Below are 18,774 nucleotides of genomic sequence, written 5' to 3'. Positions count from 1 at the left end.
GTGGTGGCCAATTCTGATCTCCCACAGTACATACTAGGAAGTGGTGAGAGACTGGATTCAAGATTCAGGCAAAGACCAGATTATGAAAGGCCTTGTAAAATGTATTAGTTAGAATTAGGTTTGGCCGTGAGTATCCAAATTAACACCCAAATAATAACGGCCTAAAGACAGAGGTTTATTGCTTTGTCATGTAGACCACATGTCTGAGTAGGTGGTGGCTGCTGGTCACTGAGTCCAGGACCCAGACTCCCTTTCTTTTTACTGCTCCATGGTCCAAACACAGCTAATAATTAGCACAACACAGGCCTTTAAAATAAAAGTGGTTTTATTATAAAATTCTAAAAACGTGCTGTAAAGGACAGTCATGGGAATACTGCATAATAACAAGAAACATATCTTCACAATCCAGACAATCACGGAGCAGATTTTATATTGTCCATGGAATTAATATTTAAAAAACATTCTTCTTTTCAGTTAAGAAGAGTCTTCAGAGCACCATTATTTGAAGGGAAGGTATTTTACATATCAGAGTTCATCTTTGGTCTGCAATTAAGAAGCAAAATATTTAGAGCCAGCAAGAAGTCTTATACGAATCAAGAAGACTTATGTTGGTCTATTAATTATTTTCCCCTAAAGAGGAAAGAAGGAAAAAAGCCAAGTTACTGCGAGAGGATTGTAGAGCCTAGGACTATTACTAGAATCACCCACAGGTCAAGTCACATTGTGTTTTCTAGGGCTACTGATGGGGAACCCAAACATCTAAGGGTCTGTATTACTGTAAAAGGCCTTGTGTTTGGAATGGTGTCAGTGAAGTGCTAGAGTAGTCGATGAGGAAGAAATAAACAAAGCTTTCATTCTGGCCCCTAACTTCCACTAATCAGTGGAAGATACTGATTTGGCATCCTTCAAAATCACTCAGACAAAGATAAAAAGTTAAAAAAAGGAGTGGAGAAAGGAAGCTGCCCAGTTTCATGTGGAGCCAACAGAAGCATTCTGATACCAAATCACAAAATTCTTGAGGGGGTACCTTTCAATTCTGGCAATTTCTGTTTTGTCACTGGCTTTAACTGATTTTTTGGCCTTCCAGCACTGACAAGGGTTAATGCTGATGAAGTACCGCTTCTGAGGTCTAGTTAGTTAGTGGCAAATCAGTTCTCCAAAAAAACGAAACAACCAAAACTCTGATTTATAGCATGTACCATTGTCATGGTGTAAATACTCCCACCAAACAGATTCCAAGCTACCAAAATTTAACCACTGTGCAAAATTCCTAAAGCTTTAACAATCAGTGAGCTTGTATGATCTGGTTCCATCACATCAACGGGGCTAGTGGTCACCTTATTCCTTTTAACCCCCCTTGAGAGGCAGACATAATAATTGCCAAATCTGTCTTCTCATCTTTGGTTATAATACCACAATTTTAAGTTTGTGCATTCAGAAACATGATGATGTTGCTTAAAATTATGTCAAGCCACCATATTATAATCACAATTTTATACAATATATATTCCCTCAAACAAAACAAAATAATCCTTCCCTGCCACATCACATGGTTTATATACAACCATGCACACAATTTGAAGATAAGAGACTGGTTTTTGGTCCTTGCTTTGCTATAATCCAGTTAGAAGATTCTGAGCTAAATTCTTCTTTGGGGTCAGTTTTGTTAATGGTAAAATGAAGGCACTTAGTGGACGACTTCTAAGGTCTTTTTAGCTTGACAAGTCCATATGTGAACCTGCATTTTATAAATGAAACAGTATGTAGTGGTATCAATCGAGATTGTTTTTAGATGAATAATCTGTTAACATGAATAATCATGGCTGTGTATTTCTTCATCTCTAAATTGGGATGATGACCTTTGCCACACCTATCTCACAGGGAGACGAGGCTAGTAGACGATGCGTGGGAAAACACTTTTCAAACTGGAAACATCTATTCAAATGCCACGTTATCTGAATTCTCACATTAAAAGGCTTTCCACACTTTGCCGGGAGCTCCTGTGTCTTCTCACTTATCTTTCTTTCGCCTTGTTGTCATCTATTATATCTGCCTGTCAGGTAGACTGAATTGCTTGGAGGCCCCAGGAGGAGCCAAATAGCTGTTGCCCCACTGAAAGACTAAAGGAATGAAGGAGGACTTGGATCAGTGTTAGTTCTTACTCTGACATTGGCCGGAAGGTCAGTTCTGGTTACCTTTTTCCTATGGCACGTGCAAGGAAAGAGGTCCTCCTCGGTCTGTGGTTCTACCCTCTTCATGCCCTCTCGGATTTGGGGCTCACTCACTTGTAAACTGGCATATTCCTGTACAGGCAACAATACAAAAGCATTCCTTATATAACACTTAAAGCACATTTACCAAATCAGATACGCTGGAATTTGCTGGAATATGGTCCATTTAACTCATGTGTCAAGTGGCGATATGCAAAGTTTTCCACACCCCCCTTAAACATCCAACAGCAGAGCTTCTGAGAGGTGGCTGTCCTTTGGACACTGGCTGCCTATTGCTAAGGGATCTCTCCTTATTCTGTCCCTCATTTGTACAACTTGTATGGTTTTCATTTTTGTTACCACCTTCTGCCTTGCAGTGAAATGTGCACGTGATCTTCCCTACACTGGGAATTTGAGGACAAAGACTATTTCTGCCTTAACCACCATGGCTTACACAGCATCAGTCACCATCTTCATTGATTATGTGCTCTCTCTGGGCTAGGCTCTGGGCTAGGTGTTTATGCTCTAGTGTATGTGAGTTGAATGAATGAACACTACCCTGTGGATCTTTAGGAATTCAGAGCGTAAATCCCCCTCCCCCTCCCTTCAGTTGACACACTTCACCCTCTCTATCCTTTCACCATCCCCTGGGAAGGTTAAAACCAGTGCTGACCAGAAACAGACCAACTCTGTTCTGTAGCAGAGCCTAAGATCTGAGGCTCAATATCTGCAATTCTGAGATAAAAAAACTTAGCTTAGCTCTAGTACTGTTATTAACAAATTACTTGTTTGCAACTGCATTTTTTTTTTAAAGAATCTTTCAAATTGTCAGATATGCTTTGATTACAATCCCTAAATGCTTAGGTCCATGAAAACAGCTTCCAAGAGAAGTCACGGCTCATATGGGGTCAGCACGACAGGTCCAAACATATCTCGCACTGTTTAGACAAAGAAATGGTAAGGCAGCAGCAAGACGGTACAAAGAGAAAATATGAGTCTGTGCACAGTAACTTTACAGGATCAGATGCCAATTTCCTAACCATGTAGCATACAGTTCTGCCATTAATACTTTTCCCTCAACGCTGTAGCATTCTCCATTAGCTAATTTTGGTTTCACACTATTTTCATTATTATTTAATATTGGTCCATGGTTTTTGCCCAAAGAGGTGTACATATATCTCCTTATATTAATATACGTTTAGAAACTGTTAAGTGAAATATGATTTGCTCCTAACATGTCCAATTACAAGTTGTATTTCTATTTTCTTAGAAAATACTGACCTGGAAAAGTTTAAAATAATAACAGAATATGTCGTCACCCATGAGATTATTTCTTGCAAATTCTTGTCCTGCTTTTGCTATCTTCTTTGCCTATGGGGAAAAAAATAAATACATCCTTTAATGAAACGTTTTTTCCCATGCAGACATATGCAAACCGATCTTCAGAGTACATGTACAGTGGGACAATAGCGGGAAAAATATCTTTGAGGGTAGTCTTACGTGGTAAAGGGAACATTTACCAGAGTATGTTTGTCCAAACTAAAGGGAGATTTTTAAGACTTGAAAGTTTGATTTTTTGAGGAAGCTCCATACTGTTTTCCACAGTGGCTGCAGCAATTTACATTCCCACCAACAGTGCACGAGGGTTCCTTTTTCTCCACATCCTCGCCAACACTTCTTATTTGTTGTCTTTTTGATGATAGCCATTCTGACAGGGGTGAGGTGATATCTCATTGTCGTTTTGATCTGTTTATTTTTCCCCAATAATTAGTGACATTGAGCATCTTTTCATGTGTCCATTGGCCATCTGTATATTTTCTTTGGAAAAATTCCTTTTCTGTTTTTTTTTTTGTGAGGAAGATCAGCCCTGAGCTAACATCTATGCCAATCCTCCTCTTTTTGCTGAGGAAGACTGGCCCTGAGCTAACATCTATTGCCAATCCTCCTCCTTTTTTTCCCTTTTTCTCCCCAAAGCCCCAGTAGATAGGTGTATGTCATAGTTGCACATCCTTCTAGTTGCTGTATGTGGGACGCTGCCTCAGCATGGCTGGACAAGCAGTGTGTTGCTGTGCGCCTGGGGTTCTGAACCCATGCCGCCAGTAGCGGAGCGCACGCACTTAACCGGTAAGCCATGGGCCGGCCCCTTCGGAAAAATTTCTATTTAGGCCCTCTGGCCATTTTTCAATTGAATTGTTTGTTTTTTTGATAATGAGTTAGACAAGCTCTTTACTACCATACAATCCAGAAATTCCACTTCTGGGTATTTACCCAAAGAAAACAAAAACACTAATTCAAAAAGATCTATGTACCCCTCTGTTCACTGCAGCATTATTTACAATAGCCAAGATATGGAAGCCAGCTAAATGTCCATTGATGGATGAACGGACAAAGAAGATGTGGTTTATATACATACAACAGAATATCACTCGGCCATAAAAAAGAATGAAATCTTGCTATTTTTGACAACATGAAGGGACCTGGGGGTATTATGCTAAGTGAAATGTCAGACAGAGAGAGACAAATACCATATGATTTAACTTATATGTGGAATCTAAAAAAACAAAACAAATGAACAAAGAAAACAAAACAGAAACAGACTCAGATATGGAGAACAAATTGGTGGTTGCCAGAGGGAAGAGAAGTAGAGGGGCTTGGCCCAAATAGGCGAAGGGGATTAAGAGGTACAAACTTCTAGTTACAAAATAAATAAGTCACAGGGATGTAATACACAGCACAGGGAATATAGTCAATAATATTGCAATAACTTTATATGGTGACAGATGGTTACTAGCCTTATTGTAGCGATCACTTTGTAATGTATATAAATGTCGAATCACTATGTTGTACACCTGAAACTAACATAATATTGTATGTCAACTATATTTCAATTAAAAAAAAATACTTGAAAGTTTGAGAATTCATATTGGACCTCCTAGAATTAAGCCTCTCTTGGAGAGATAAGGTATACATTAAATGAAGTAACAATGAATTTGTACAGTAAACGCAAGATGAAGCTTAATGCACTCCCTTAACAATTTCCAGCAGACAATTAGTTTGAAGTTTATTTCATGCAATCCCTCATTTTAATCCATAGCACAGTTAGTTTTTCCTCCTGACAGGCTGGCCATCTTAATTTTCATATTGCTAGTAGAGGTGAGGTAGTGCTTGGGGCTCAGATCAACCTGACTAAAAGAGAGGGCAGAATCAAGGCCAAAGTTTAGCTTTTTGTTTCATGTGCAGAGTGGACAGTTAATTCAAGAAGGAATGCCTGTGTTCACCCTTAAGGGAACTGTGCTAGCCACAGGAGGTGGCTTCCCATGTACAGCAAGGGTCTACATCTGAGCAGCCTGAATACTTTCCAGGCACAAGACAATTAAAAGGAACCCAAGATACTGGGGTACAAGGAGACTGACCTTACCTCTTCATCGTGATCTTTTGCCCATTTAAGTTTTTCTAGGAGATCACTCAGGTTGCTTTTAACTGGAATGTAGTGTTTCCAGGGCTGCAGCTCATTGTAGAAGTGTTCATAGTAGATGGAGTCCTGCTTCAGCACAACGCTGTCGCCGACCAGAAGATAGGGCAGGCGATAGGCTGCGACAGTGCCATCGATGTTTATTTGGTACTTATGCTGCAAAAGAACAGTCAAGTATAAGAACCTCCATTAAATTTCCTTTTTCCACTCGCTTTATTCTCCTCCTCTTTCCAGACATAAAGCCTCACCATCCTCTGACCCAGATTGGCCAGATCTTGCCTTCTGCCTTTGCCATTTAGTACGTGCTATTATATAACACACTGACCAGGAGCTAACAGCTTATTTTGACGCTCTCCCAGGCTTCATAAAGGAGTCACAAGTCTAACATTGAAGCAGCCAATAAAATAATGAAACTGTGGTCCTAAGGCTACAACCTAAGGAAAGACAGATTTATTGCGGCTTTGTAATGCCTATACCACTTTACTGATCGCACGTGAGCACCAGACAATGGCACACTCTATGCCACGTTAACCATACCATTTAAACATCAGATGGCCACACATAAGTCTTAAGGAAATTAACAAGCTCTGGGGCAAGAACATCTATGAATAAAAATATTCCTGGCACTGTGGTAATCAATAGTCTTTAGCTGCAGAAAATTAAACAGGTGGGAACAAAGCAAAGGCCTGACAGGACACCCTCTCAGGAGGGATGGCTGGTTTCAGCAATCTGGTTATAACCATTTTGTTCCAAAGCCTGTGCAATATGCATACGGAGGAAACACTAACAATTCAACTGATGGCGTTCTTCAGGTCCCCCTGCTGCCATGTAACCCATCAAAAGAAAACCTGGCTATCTACAGCACAGACAGAGCTCACTGATCAGCCGCCTTTCCATACCCAGAGCACAAGTGATCTCTTTTGTCCACCTTTCTCCCCATCACCTGGGGGATTCCAAAAACCACTCACTGGTCCAGAGAACAGGGCAGTGTCCCACTGCCTGAACAAAGGAGTTGTTAGAAAAAGGATCCTTTCCTGGGAAACATGAGCAATCCACATTCTAGACACAGAAAACACTTCCTACTCCCAGAATTCCCAGGCAGAACATTTGGATGGGTTTCAAGACGTTTCCTCATCAGAAGGCCTGCTAAGAGACACCTGGTTTGCATCTTCTTGAGTCTGTTGCAATGCTATGGCTCTAGGGAGAAGCATCTGTAAAATCACTTACATGTATTTATTAATAAGAAAGGATTTGGAGCTGAAATGTGCTTATCTTGAGGTTCAGTGGGGGAAACAACTACAGCTCTACCCAGGCCCCAAGCTCCCTTGATGCATACTTAATGTCAGGGCTGGGGACTGAGGACAATGCACGTTGCCAAACCAGTCCCGGGGCCCCATCCCTTGACAGTCACTAAGTTTTGTGCTCCCGTCTCCCATCCCCTGTAATTTACAGGCCTCAACTTCCCCTCCCCCAATGAAGGTATCTGGAAAAACAAAAAGAATTGGCCACAGATGATGTCACACCTTGAAGAAATCAAAAAATGAAATGTGTTTCACAATGGGACCATACAGGCTTTCATCGTGTTTAAAGAAGAAGAAGTTGGTGAAGGCAGCATCGATGAGCTCCGGGTGTTTTCTGCTGAGTTTAACCAGCTCCAGTCTCTCTTTGCGGCTATCTCGCCCTCTCCAGACGGCTGTGGAGTTTTTGCTTTCCCAGGGAGGACCTGTGTTTCCTTGCACAGACATCATATCCAGACTTACTCTGGAAGACAGAAAGTGCAACAGATTTTCCTCCCAAACCGTCACTTCGCAAAGGCTGCGGGGAAAGAACTCACCAAGGAGAGAAAACCAAGACCCTGGGTCATCTGCGACCCGTCTCTCACCGGCCCATGGTTTCTAGAACAGAGTCAGTCAAGTCGTAGGTGGGCATCACAATATCCTTGGAATCCGTGGAGCCACACCAGGAAAAGATCGGATGGATCTGTGTACTGGATTTCTTTTTTTCCAAAGGCCAGTCTCCCAAATTAACAAAAAACTCTGCATCTGGCATCTTCACCTAGGAAAAAGAAAGCAAAGAGCTTATTCACATTTCTAGCATTGGATAATACCTTCTACTCATCAATGTGTTGGGAAAGGCAGTCTCGTGCATGCGGTCTTTCTTGGCCACATAAGAACAGGCCTTGGGCCTGGCATACTTCCTTACCAGAGGTAAGGAGCTCTCATAGTCTGGGCTGGGCTTACGGCCTTGTGAGGGAATATACTCTTTTCGTTCTGTTTAAGCCTGGGAATCAATGGCCCTCAGGCATACCCCCAGCTTGTTGGATTTCAGACCCCACAGGGAGTGGGTGGGAAGCTTCTACTGCAGCAGGAAGTGGGGTGCATGCAGCTGCTGGTCATGGGGCGCCACTGCATGGCAAGCGGCTGGATCCTGTGCACTCTCTCTCCTCTGCTATAAGTAAACGCTGGACCACTTAAGCCTGGTGTGCCTGCTGTCTGTTCCCAGCAACCTCAAAACCTGCACTAGTCTCTTCCCTGGTGGCACGTACCTGCCTTTTAACCTTGGCCACACTTACGAGTTACATTCTATCTGGTGGCACAGCCAGACCACCCAGTGAGCAGTGAAACACAATAAAAATTGGAAATTGTACCAAATGAAAGGCCAACTTTAAAAGCTTCAGGTGATAATAATTACTTTGATTTGAATAGTGGGTAACTTTTCAGAACATTGTCATATGTGTAAGCATACTAGATTTTCTTTCTATGGTGCCCAAATTGGCCAATAAACTTGCTTCCAAAGGGATGAAATGACAAAGGAAATCTCTGTTCTAATACTGAGAGACTCTAAGGGGATCAAAGAGAGAAACAGAATTACTGGAAAATAATGACAACAAATAGCACTTGGGACTCTAACCCTAGCTCCTTATTAAGGAGCCAGATGCTTCCATTTAAAAAATATACCCCAGCAAGGTGGTGGGATCAGGATTTGAACTCAGGAAACCCAACACTAAAGTCAGTACTAGTAACTTCCAAGCTAGGCTACCTCTACCAGCAAGTGGCACAAACACATTGAAAGAACCTGTTTTACCTAGTCATGGGAAAAGATTTAGGATATTTGTAAAACGGGACATATTTTTTAGGCAAGAACTGCCTTGGTCAGTCTGAAAAGCATCTTGAGAAACTAGAGTCCTGAAGAACATTATTTTTCCATGGATTGACACAGATGGGGAAGAAAAAATTGCTAGCACTCTGAGGTCTTAGCTTAAAGGAGGCAAAATACTGATGGTATATAATCACCTACGTTCAGAATTAACTCACTGTAAATGCTTTGCAATCTGGAGAAGAAAGTTACTATGATTCTCCATGAGTAATTTAGTCAAGACATGCACACAGATTATTCAATAAATAGCTATTAAGCAATTGGTAAAAATGTTGGTATTGTTTTTCATATCAGCCATTTTATTATCACTACCAAAGTATTCCACTAGAACCCTGCTAAAGCACATTTTACCAAGAAACAGGATTCAGCATACGGCAAGTCTTCTTTGGGCTCAAAGTAGGTTTAGTACCAAAATAATTTTATTATAAGGCATTTTTCTCTATAAGGTATTGCTCTGGGTTGAATTCTGTCCTCCAAAAAGATATGCTGAAGTCTTAAACCCCAGTATCTCAGAATGACCTTTTTTGGAAATAGGGTCATTGCAGATGTAATTAGTCAAGATGAGGTCATACTGGAGTATCTTGGGCCCTTAATCCAATATGACTGATGACCTTGTGAGAAGAGGTGAAGACACGGCAACACACAGGGAGCATGTCATGTGACAACACAGAGAGACTGGAGTGATGCAGCTGCAAACCACGGGATGCCAAGGATTGCCAGCCGTCACCAAAAGCCAGGAAGAGCCGAAGAAGGATTCTCCCTTGCAGGTTTCAGAGGGAGCATGGTCCTGCTGATACCTTGATTTTGGACTTCTAGCCTCCAGAACTGTGACAGAATAAATTTCTGCTGTTTTAAGCCACCCAGTTTGTGGTACTTTGTTACAGCAGCCCTTGGAAATTAATACAGGTATCCTACATGACATAAAACTTCCAAATAGTATTATAATAAGGTGCCAGACTAGAATACCCCTGACTATTATTTTTATTTTGAAAAATAATATGGTAAAACCTGGGCTTAAATTGTCTATTACATCTAAGAGAAATGAAACACTTACTTTTCGAGTCAGAGAAAGTAGAATGGCATCCATGAAAATTCTAAAACCTACATGTTCACCATGAGTCTTGATATAAACCTAAAAGAGAATTGAACATGTATTATGTTAGTCTAAAAGTACTGGCAGGCTTCACTGAGGTAAAGCTTATAATTTTTTATTTATTTATTTTTTTCCCCCAAAGCCCCAGTAGATAGTTGTATGTCATAGTTGCACATCCTTCTAGTTGCTGTATGTGGGACGCGGCCTCAGCATGGCCGGAGAAGCAGTGCGTCCGTGCATGCCCAGATCCGAACCCGCCGCCAGCAGCGGAGCGCCCGCACTTAACCGCTAAGCCACGGGGCCGGCCCAGGTAAAGCTTATCACAGTGATCCTCAGGATGATTTTTAATAAAACTGTGTAGCTACTTGTAGCTGAATGGTCAAAACAAAAAGACTCAATGACAAACAGGCAAACCTCAATGAGAATCGTACCTTGTTATCCTTCAGGGTATAGTGACACAAGCTCTGCCTTTGTCCAAATCTTTTTGGGATTTCTGCTGCAATCTTTTCTGGATCAACAGTAGGGAAATGTGCCAGATCTCTCTGAATCTGAGTAATGGTTTCTGGGCAGTTCATCTCCTGTAGCCAGGCTGCACTGTCTTCCACAGGACAGTCACAATTCTCATGGTAAACCGGCCCTAGTTATACACAGGTAACAAAATATCACAGTAATAATTTCACTCAGCATTTGAAACATGTAACAAATACTCATAATATGGCCTCACAAATTTTGCCTAGTTAGATAGAAGACGACTTTGATGGAAAAAGTATTTTAAAAGAAAAACATTTTTATTATGCTAGGGCATCGCTAGTAATTCAGTTCCGACAGCTCTTCACTGTGATATTTTCAGTCAGGCCCGCTTTGCGTGAGTTCAAAAGAACACCAACGGGTACTATTTTTTGCTCTACAGTGGCTATTATAGTCCATTATTCTTTAGGTTTTGTGTACTTAAGAATAAGCCAACATTGGTAAAAGGATATCAGAGAAGTATACCCATTTTAATGAAAGACAGAAGTGATATGAAATTAATACTTCAATGGTCTGTCATACAAACAGGTTCTTAAAGTGTCCAAGGTACTTTTCTCAATAGCAACACAAGTAAACAAAGAACCCCTACTCTGCCTGGTACTTTTTTTTAAGTATTATAAAGAAGTAAAGGTAATCCTCAAAACAGTCCATTTCATTAATATTGCAATGAATTAATTACAAGTTTGTAGAAATAATACTAACATAACATACCAGAACCTGCATTGAGATTTCACTGTCATTCCTTTCTATAATTCTCAGATTCCCAGCTGACCCAGGCAGTCGTGGACAGTAGAACACCTTTTTTTTTGCTGAGGAAGACTGGCCCTGGGTAATACCCGTGCCCATCTTCCTCCACTTTACATGGGACGCCGCCACAGCATGGCTTACCAAGCGGTGTGTTGGTGTGCGCCCGGGATCCGAACCGTTGAAGCCCGGGCCGCGGCAGTGGAGGGTGCACTTAACCGCTTGCGCCACCGGGCCAGCCCCTAGAACGTCTTTTTAAGGTTTAGCAGGTTATATCGTACCATGTGGTCCTGGTGGATGTGGGAAAGAAACCTAGACATTTTTGAAAACGTTTGCCTTTCGGATAGTGGGGAAACAAGGAAGATCGCTGTCTCTGTTATACACTGCTTCCCCACTGTTTCATGGGACTGTCTCCTCTGAGGGAAGGATATGGCTCCAGGTAACAAAGCTGTACTCTCATCCTATATGATAAAATATGAGAGAATTTCTCTACAAAAATAGTATTGGAATGGAGACAAAAAACAACAGTCAACATCCCTTCCTCTTGTTCAAGCCCTCTCCCCTCCTGAAGTGATGACCAAAGTTCAGTAACACTTATCAGTTACTTAAGTCACACATCTCCAATTAAGAAAGTGTCATCTACGACCACATATATATGGCTTGATTATTCTTGCTAATGTTGTGTCTTCAGGGAGCAAATTCTCTATGAACATGTTCTTTCCTCTTTAGCAAATTATAATTTTCATTCAAATCTTGCATTTCTCTCTTACCAGGACTCGCAATTTAGCTTTCAAGCAGGAAATGTCTGTTTTTTTCTTTCAGGGAAAAAAATATCATGCTAACTTGTTTTTGTTGATCGAATGACATACATTATTGTACTCAAATACTGTTTTTTTAAAATTACGTTCCAAATTACCTTTTAAAATATATGGAGATTTGGCTACATGTTGACCTTGGAATTTAACTTCTACTTTCAGACTTTTGTAGCTTGCATACATTCTGTATCTTACTATTAAGGACCCATCCTTTCGGTCTAAAACCTGCACTCCAACTCTAGTGAACTGTTCATCTGGGGCTGAGATTTTAATCTGGAACACCTTTTCACCCGGAGAAGATGTGAACCTGTGATAGGAAGAACAATAAAATATACAGACTTTTTAAAGGAACAAATGCACAAGGATTATGCTCTTCAGTCTGTGAACCTTACTATTCTCCTCCACATTCTCCCCCTAATATATGCTTGCTTCTTCTCTCTTATGCTTTTAGTACTAGAATGAATATGATGGACCAGAGATTAAACAAAAGAAGAGGAGGATGACAATGGCCAAGATAACATAAAAGTTTCATTAGAAAATTGCAAGAGAATATGTTAAGACTACTAATCTGTGTAAACATAGACCCTACATATGCATTCCATATATAAAAATATTCTTATCAACCTACTATTTATTTCATGCCCATCACATCTGGAAATTTGTGATCAAATGGTGCCTCTAAAGATAATGATCTTTTGAAAAATCTCTCTCAATGATTCTTTAAAAAATCAGTACTATAAATCATGCCCAGCCAGGGACAAAAGCCCATAGGTGGTGTATCATCTAAGTGACATTGTATAAAAGTTTCTTTTGAGTGAGTGCTCCTGCTATTAAGATTGTTATGATGGTATTTAGTTTCCCTAATTGTACTATTTATAGCCAAGTGACAAAATTTACAAGCTTCCTTTTTTTTGCTTTGGCAAGTTTCTTATTCCCAAGATGTTTTTTTCCCCCACAAAATATACACAGTCAGCATCCACCAATAAAAAAGACAATCATTTCAGAAGTATGTGAATTCTAAAAATAAGTTTTAAGCATAATTTTAATTGTTGAATTCAATGGAATGAAATAAAAGTTTATTACAAATACATGAGAGATTCATACTTTGATACTTTCCCTCTAAACTCTGAAGTTTCAAACAGTTGCTTCATGTTTCTTTTTGAGTTTCAAAACATGCTTACCTGCAGAACTCTACCTGAAAACAGAGGGCAGCACCAGAGAAAGATGAAACCAGTCAAGTTTCTAACAACTGGGTTTAAATTCCTTATAACAGCTTATGCTAAAGTAGTTAGAAACAGTACTTCCAGCCAAGCGCAGGGGCTTTGCCTCCCTAGTCGTACGGGAATTCCTATCAAAACAGCTAGGAGAAGAGCTAATTCGGAATTATTCCTAAAGCTACAGAGAAAAATTGGGACGTGGAAAGACTGTTAGAACCAGATGTGGATAGCACCCAAATATCTTGGAATTTAAACTGCTGCAAGAAATGAGTTCTTGGGCGGATAAAACTTGAAGGGAGAAACAGTAAGATTTAACTGCAGTCCAGAATAGTCAGGGAGCCGTTTCTCGACTTACTTATTTCCCGATGTATCCACCGCCTGAATATAGAAATAGCGCGCGGGAAGGACGACGGCTGCTTTTAGCCCGGGTCCCCATATTTCGCTCTTCTCTGGGCTCAGCCGCCTCTCTCCGCCGGTCTCGGCAAGTGCTGGAACTGTCCCCAGAAAGAAACAGTAAAGCAGCAAAATGCTAAACATTTACAAGACGGACTCTCGAAATGATCCACGGATAAATAAACGGTAAGAGGTGGACGGGACCAGCCGCGGTTTGGGCAGGGCACGGTGGCAAATTGCAGCAGCAAACGCGGCTCCAAGAGGTGTCGTTGGCTGTGCCGGGCAGGCGCGCGGGTCTCCGCTTTCCCCAGGAAAATCACAACCCGAGCGCCGGCTTGTCCAGCGGAAGGATGCCAGCAGTTCTGCTGACACCGGTGAGAACCAAGCCGCTCCTCTTTCTCCGGACAATGATAACCTTGCGTTGCTCTTGTAACTGGAGCATCATTGGGTGCGAATCCGTCTCAGGTTCCAGCCCAAGGTGCAGGGCGAGGGGATTGGCCCGCGCGCCGGGCCGTGCTGAGTAAGGCCTTCTCCAAGTGGATGGCTGAGTGGACTCGCGTCCGGGCACCAGGGCTTCCTGGGACGTGTAGTTCGCGACAGGACTAGCGGAAATCCTGCCAGGTTTTACCATCTCTCACTCATTTACTTACTTTGCGATTACCTCTTTCAGAAAATGGAAAAATACTAGATGTCCAACAGAGGGGCACCAGATCTGGAGGCACAGAGAAGATTTTTTTTTAATTGTCACCATATCCTCCGCACGTGCAGAGGGCAGGTATAAAACACGATGAAAGGAAGGTGTTGTCAATGATATCTGACGACTGGTCGCCGGGCACAGCCGTCCAGGACGCTGTCCCCGCGCGCTCCAATGGGACGAGAGACGCCAGCCCCAGGGTAACTGGAGGCGCGTCGCGGGCCGCGCGCTAGAAGCTGTGATCCGGGTCCGGTGCCGGGCTCCGCCACGGCCGCAGCGACCCGACCCCACCGGCCAGACCAGAGGTACTGGGGGCTGTGGGCAGGGGCGGAGGTGGCGGCCCGCGCTGTGCGCCCTGCGCGCCTGGCCCTCTGCCGGGCATCCCGGGCGCCTCGGGCCGGGCCTGCTGCCATCTGCCTGCTCTAGGCGCCGTCACTGCCGCCTGGGCTGCCAGGATCCATGTTCTTTCCCAAGCCCTGTGGCCGTCCCAGTGGAGGCCACTGTGTCGGTGCCAGTCCTCCCGGGAAGAAGATGGGTGAAGAGCTGAGCCGCAGGGTGGAGGGAAGCGGTAGGGAGAGAAGGGACGAGTCCTCTCGGGAACAAAGCCTGATTTGGAGGTGCCCACGCGGATACTGCCGGCTCCTGCGCGGCGCCTGTCTCCACGCGTTGGCCGTCCCCTCGCCCCTGCTCGCCTGCCCCGGGGCCAAGTCACCAGTCACCAGGAGGTGTCACGGTCAGCTCCGGAATCGAATCCAGAGCCTCCTCCTCTCCCTCCCCCCACCCCCTCGACCTTGCCAGCTGCCTGGGAAAACAAGACAGGCCGGTGACTCCGCCAGCCAAAGCAGGCCTGCTCCGGGCCAAGGCGGGGGTTTTCTTTTTTTGCAATTGTCATTAGTAACGATATCAACTCCTGCATTCAAAAACTCGAATCGGGGGCTCCCTCCTCGCCCGTGGGCAGTAAGTGCCCGCGTCCCACTCCCCCAGGCGCCGTGGGCACCCAGCTCTTCCCCGGCTCCCCGGGCGGGCTGGAGGCGGTCACTCCGCCGGCCTCTGTCCGCTCCCCCTCGCCGAGAACTCCGGCTTCCGGCCGGCAAGGGAGGGCGGGAGGAGGGGCCAGGAGGCCTCGGTGGCTTCTCGGCAGCTGCGGGGACGGAGGGGGACGCCGGGGGACGCCGGCCCCCGGGGGTGGGGGCGGCGCGCGGGCCGGGGTGGCCGCCGGAGGGGCGCGGGCAGGGGGCGCAGCCGCGCTCTTTCCTCTCAGCTGGCGGCGCCTCCGCACACAACGGCTCGGTGCGGCGGGGACCGGCCTGCGCCACTGTCGCCTCCGTCTCGGCGGCTTCCGAGCCCGGCGGCGCAGCGAGCTTCACAGAGGAGGGCGGTGGGACCTCCGTTCGCCTCCCCCGGAGCTTGGGCTCGACGCTGGCCCGTGCGCGGGAGGACCCCCGGTATCCTTCGTAGGCCGGCCGCCTCTGCCCGGGGAGGCCTGACCGAGGAAGGGGCCTGGAGGGCGTGGGGAGGGGTCTAGGGAAGGGAAGGACGGAGACCAGACTCGCTGGGGCTTAGCGCTTGTGGTCTGGCCCTCGGGCGCATATTCCACCCTTAGTAAGTCACTTACCTGCCCCTGCGTCTCTGTGGTCCTCTGTACAGAATACAGATCATAATAGTTGTCATATGTGGAGGCCTTTACTGAAGTGACTTTTTAAGATGTTTTAATCTTTAAGTAAACTTGATACTTAAAAATACGGATTGAAAATATGACCGGAAAAGAATGTAACCTAGGCGATGAATATTGGCCTTACAAATAGAACTTTTATTTTACAGAACAGTTCGTTCCAGCAACTTTTAAAAATCGTTACCCTAGTGGTGCATTTAAAGCTGGGCATTTTATAAAAATTTGTTTGCACACAATCAATACTTCTGTTGCTTGTGACATGATTTTATGAATAAATCATTAACTTGAGCCTTAGGTCCTGCAATCCTTCTTCTTAGTAAATCTTAGTATAGCCGCCTCACTTTGCTGGATTAGGGAACCTCAATTCTCACAGGTGAGAACCAGAGAGGAGAAAAAAAGGCCCTTTGGCTAAAACTCCGGCTCTTGATTCATAAGCCACTCTTGGTAAGCCCTCCTGGAATGTAGGCTCTTAATCCAGGACTTAACAGGAATGCCTGGCATGACGTAGGCACTTAAAAATAGCTATTTCTTGATGAAACTTCTACAGATGCTGGTCACTGGCAATACAATAGTCAAGAAAACCACACTTGCAGGAGGCAGACATTCACACACACACACACACGCACACACGCACACACACATACATATACACATACAAATGTAAAATTGCACCCTGGTAAGACCTGTGAAGGAAAGGTATCCGAGTATTTACAGGATGACCTGGCCCAGTTTGAGGAGCGAAGAAAGCACTCCCCAGAAAGTGCCATTTGAGCTGACATCTGAAGGAGAAGTGGGAATTAACTAACTAAAGGAGGGTGAGTGGGTGGAGACAGCATTCAGAGAATGGAGAAGTGGTCATTGGAGGGAGTGTGGAGAGGGCATAGAGAAGAAGTGGGGAGAGGGGATGCCGTGGAGCTAAGAGAGATATCATGGGGCTGGATCAGAAGTTGGCTTTTTGTTCTAAGAGCAAAGGGTTTTAGGCAAGGGAGTTGTATGATCATATGCACAAGCTTTATTTTCTAGTATCTATGCACAGGTCAGATTAGAAATGGCAATTCCATGGGGGTGGAGGGGGGAGCTAGGCATGGAAATGGGTTATAAAAATAGGGACAAAAGGAGATATAAGCTGTGACAAAACTGTGCCAGCTGCAGGCTATTTAGTAGAGGGACAAACTGCCCCTCTGTAACCTTAGTATTTCCTGAGGCTATAATTACAACATAATACAATAATTGACGTCTATAATGATTCTGTTATTAGTAATAACTTGTGCTTAGATCACTTGTAAGAAACCCTGAGGACACAATAACACAAGTGCCTTTGACCTCAAGAAGCTCTCACTGACAGAAAATAGGATCAGACAGATAATAGGAAAGAAAATAAACACCAACAGTATTTGGGTCATGGGATTTGGATAATTTTCATGTTCTGTGTAATATCTTTTGGTATTTTGCAATATTTCTCTAATTTGTTTACTTATGTAATAAAATCTATAAACAATTTTTCAAAGAGAAATGTCTATAAAAAATGATTCAACCGAGAAAGTTTTCATACCACTCTAAGTTACTCTTGGCTTTTATTGACAATCAGTTAAAATATGCTCTTATGTTGATGATCTTCGCTTTGTTTTTTTGGTAAAAGTGCAAGCAAAGAGATCATTCTTGTTCAGTGACTACTATTTAAAAGCAAACAAACCCAAAACACAAATAATCAAAACCAGACTGTTAAGCTTTTTATTAATCAAGTGGTATATTCTTTCTTGTTTTTAGCTTCCAGGAAGCTCAGGCCTCCCTTTTGTGTGCAAATGCAACAATTTCCCTTTGCCTATGTTTTTTTGTTGTTGTTGTTCTTTTTATTTATTTATTTTTTATTGATGTTTTAATAGTATTTTAACATTGTGAAATTTTGGGTTGTACATTTTTGTTTGTCCATCACCGTATATATGTCTCCCTTCACCCCTTGTGCCCACCCCCCACCCCCATTGCCCCTGGTAACCACAATATAGTTTTCTCTGTCCATGTGTTGGTTCATATTCCACATATGAGTGAGATCATACAGTGTTTGTCTTTCTCTTTCTGGCTTACTTCACTTAACATAATACTCTCCAGGCCCATCCATGTTGTTGCAAATGGGACGATTTTGTCTTTTTTTATGGCTGAGTTAGTATTCCATTGTATATATATACCACATTTTCTTGATCCAATCATCAGTTGAGGGACACTTAGGTTGCTTCCACTTCTTGGCTATAGTGAATAATGCTGCAATGAACATAGGGGTGCATAAGCCTCTTTGGATTGTTGATTTCAGGTTCGTTGGATCGATTCCCAGTAGTGGGATGGCTGGATCATAGGGCATCTCTATTTTTAATTCTTTGAGAATCTCCATACCGTTTTCCACAGAGGCTGCACCAGTTTGCATTCCCACCAGCTGTGTATGAGGGTTCCTGTTTCTCTACATCCTCTCCAACATTTGTTGTTTTTTGTCTTGGTGATTATAGTCATTCTAATGGGCGTGAGGTGATATCTTAGTGTTGTTTTGATTTGCATTTCCCTGATGATTAGTGATGTTGAACATCTTTTCATGTCCTTTGCCTATGTTTTTGTTAAGAATATTCTCCTATACATGTTCCAAATGAGTGTCCTTCATAACATCCCCACACTGCCACACAGAGAGCTGGTCCCACAGGCAAAATTCCATTCAACCTGAGGAAGGAAGCTCTGGCAGAGTGGAAGCTAAGCTGGAGACGAAGAGATAACAAGGGCAGCACTTGGAACATTCCTAT

The 18,774-nt window shown here is 43.4% G+C and overlaps 2 protein-coding genes across 12 annotated transcripts in view; one reads left to right on the top strand and one right to left on the bottom strand.

Annotated features, from left to right (window-relative positions):
• Positions 1 to 307: 307 nt before the first annotated feature.
• On the bottom strand, positions 308 to 14,094 carry POGLUT2 (protein O-glucosyltransferase 2). Of its 2 annotated transcripts, none has more exons than XM_087435867.1 (10): positions 13,591 to 14,094; positions 12,120 to 12,325; positions 10,363 to 10,568; positions 9,893 to 9,970; positions 7,565 to 7,737; positions 7,206 to 7,443; positions 5,629 to 5,838; positions 3,492 to 3,581; positions 2,163 to 2,303; positions 308 to 543 (listed from the first exon to the last, which is right to left on the bottom strand). In XM_087435867.1, exons 1-10 carry the CDS (start codon positions 13,770 to 13,772, stop codon positions 526 to 528), a joined length of 1,542 nt encoding a protein of 513 aa, XP_087291993.1. In that variant the 5' UTR covers positions 13,773 to 14,094; the 3' UTR covers positions 308 to 525. The 2 variants fall into 2 exon arrangements, with proteins under 2 accessions (XP_087291993.1, XP_004423214.1); XM_004423157.2 differs by having other exon boundaries at positions 2,196 to 2,303.
• A 194-nt stretch (positions 14,095 to 14,288) lies between these two features.
• BIVM (basic, immunoglobulin-like variable motif containing) overlaps positions 14,289 to 18,774 on the top strand; it is a 33,060-nt gene continuing 28,574 nt past the window's right edge. For 3 of the 10 annotated variants that reach the window (XM_087435872.1, XM_014781864.2, XM_014781863.2), the window contains exon 1: positions 14,289 to 14,627. The gene's annotated coding sequence lies outside the window, so the exon portion shown is untranslated. The other 7 variants (XR_015553375.1, XM_004423158.3, XM_087435871.1 and 4 more) reach the window with 5 other exon arrangements.

Source organism: Ceratotherium simum, chromosome 10, assembly GCF_057802395.1.
Source record: "Ceratotherium simum simum isolate JZ-2026a chromosome 10, ASM5780239v1, whole genome shotgun sequence".
NCBI lineage: Eukaryota > Metazoa > Chordata > Mammalia > Perissodactyla > Rhinocerotidae > Ceratotherium > Ceratotherium simum.
This window is presented reverse-complemented; position numbering and strand designations above follow the sequence as displayed.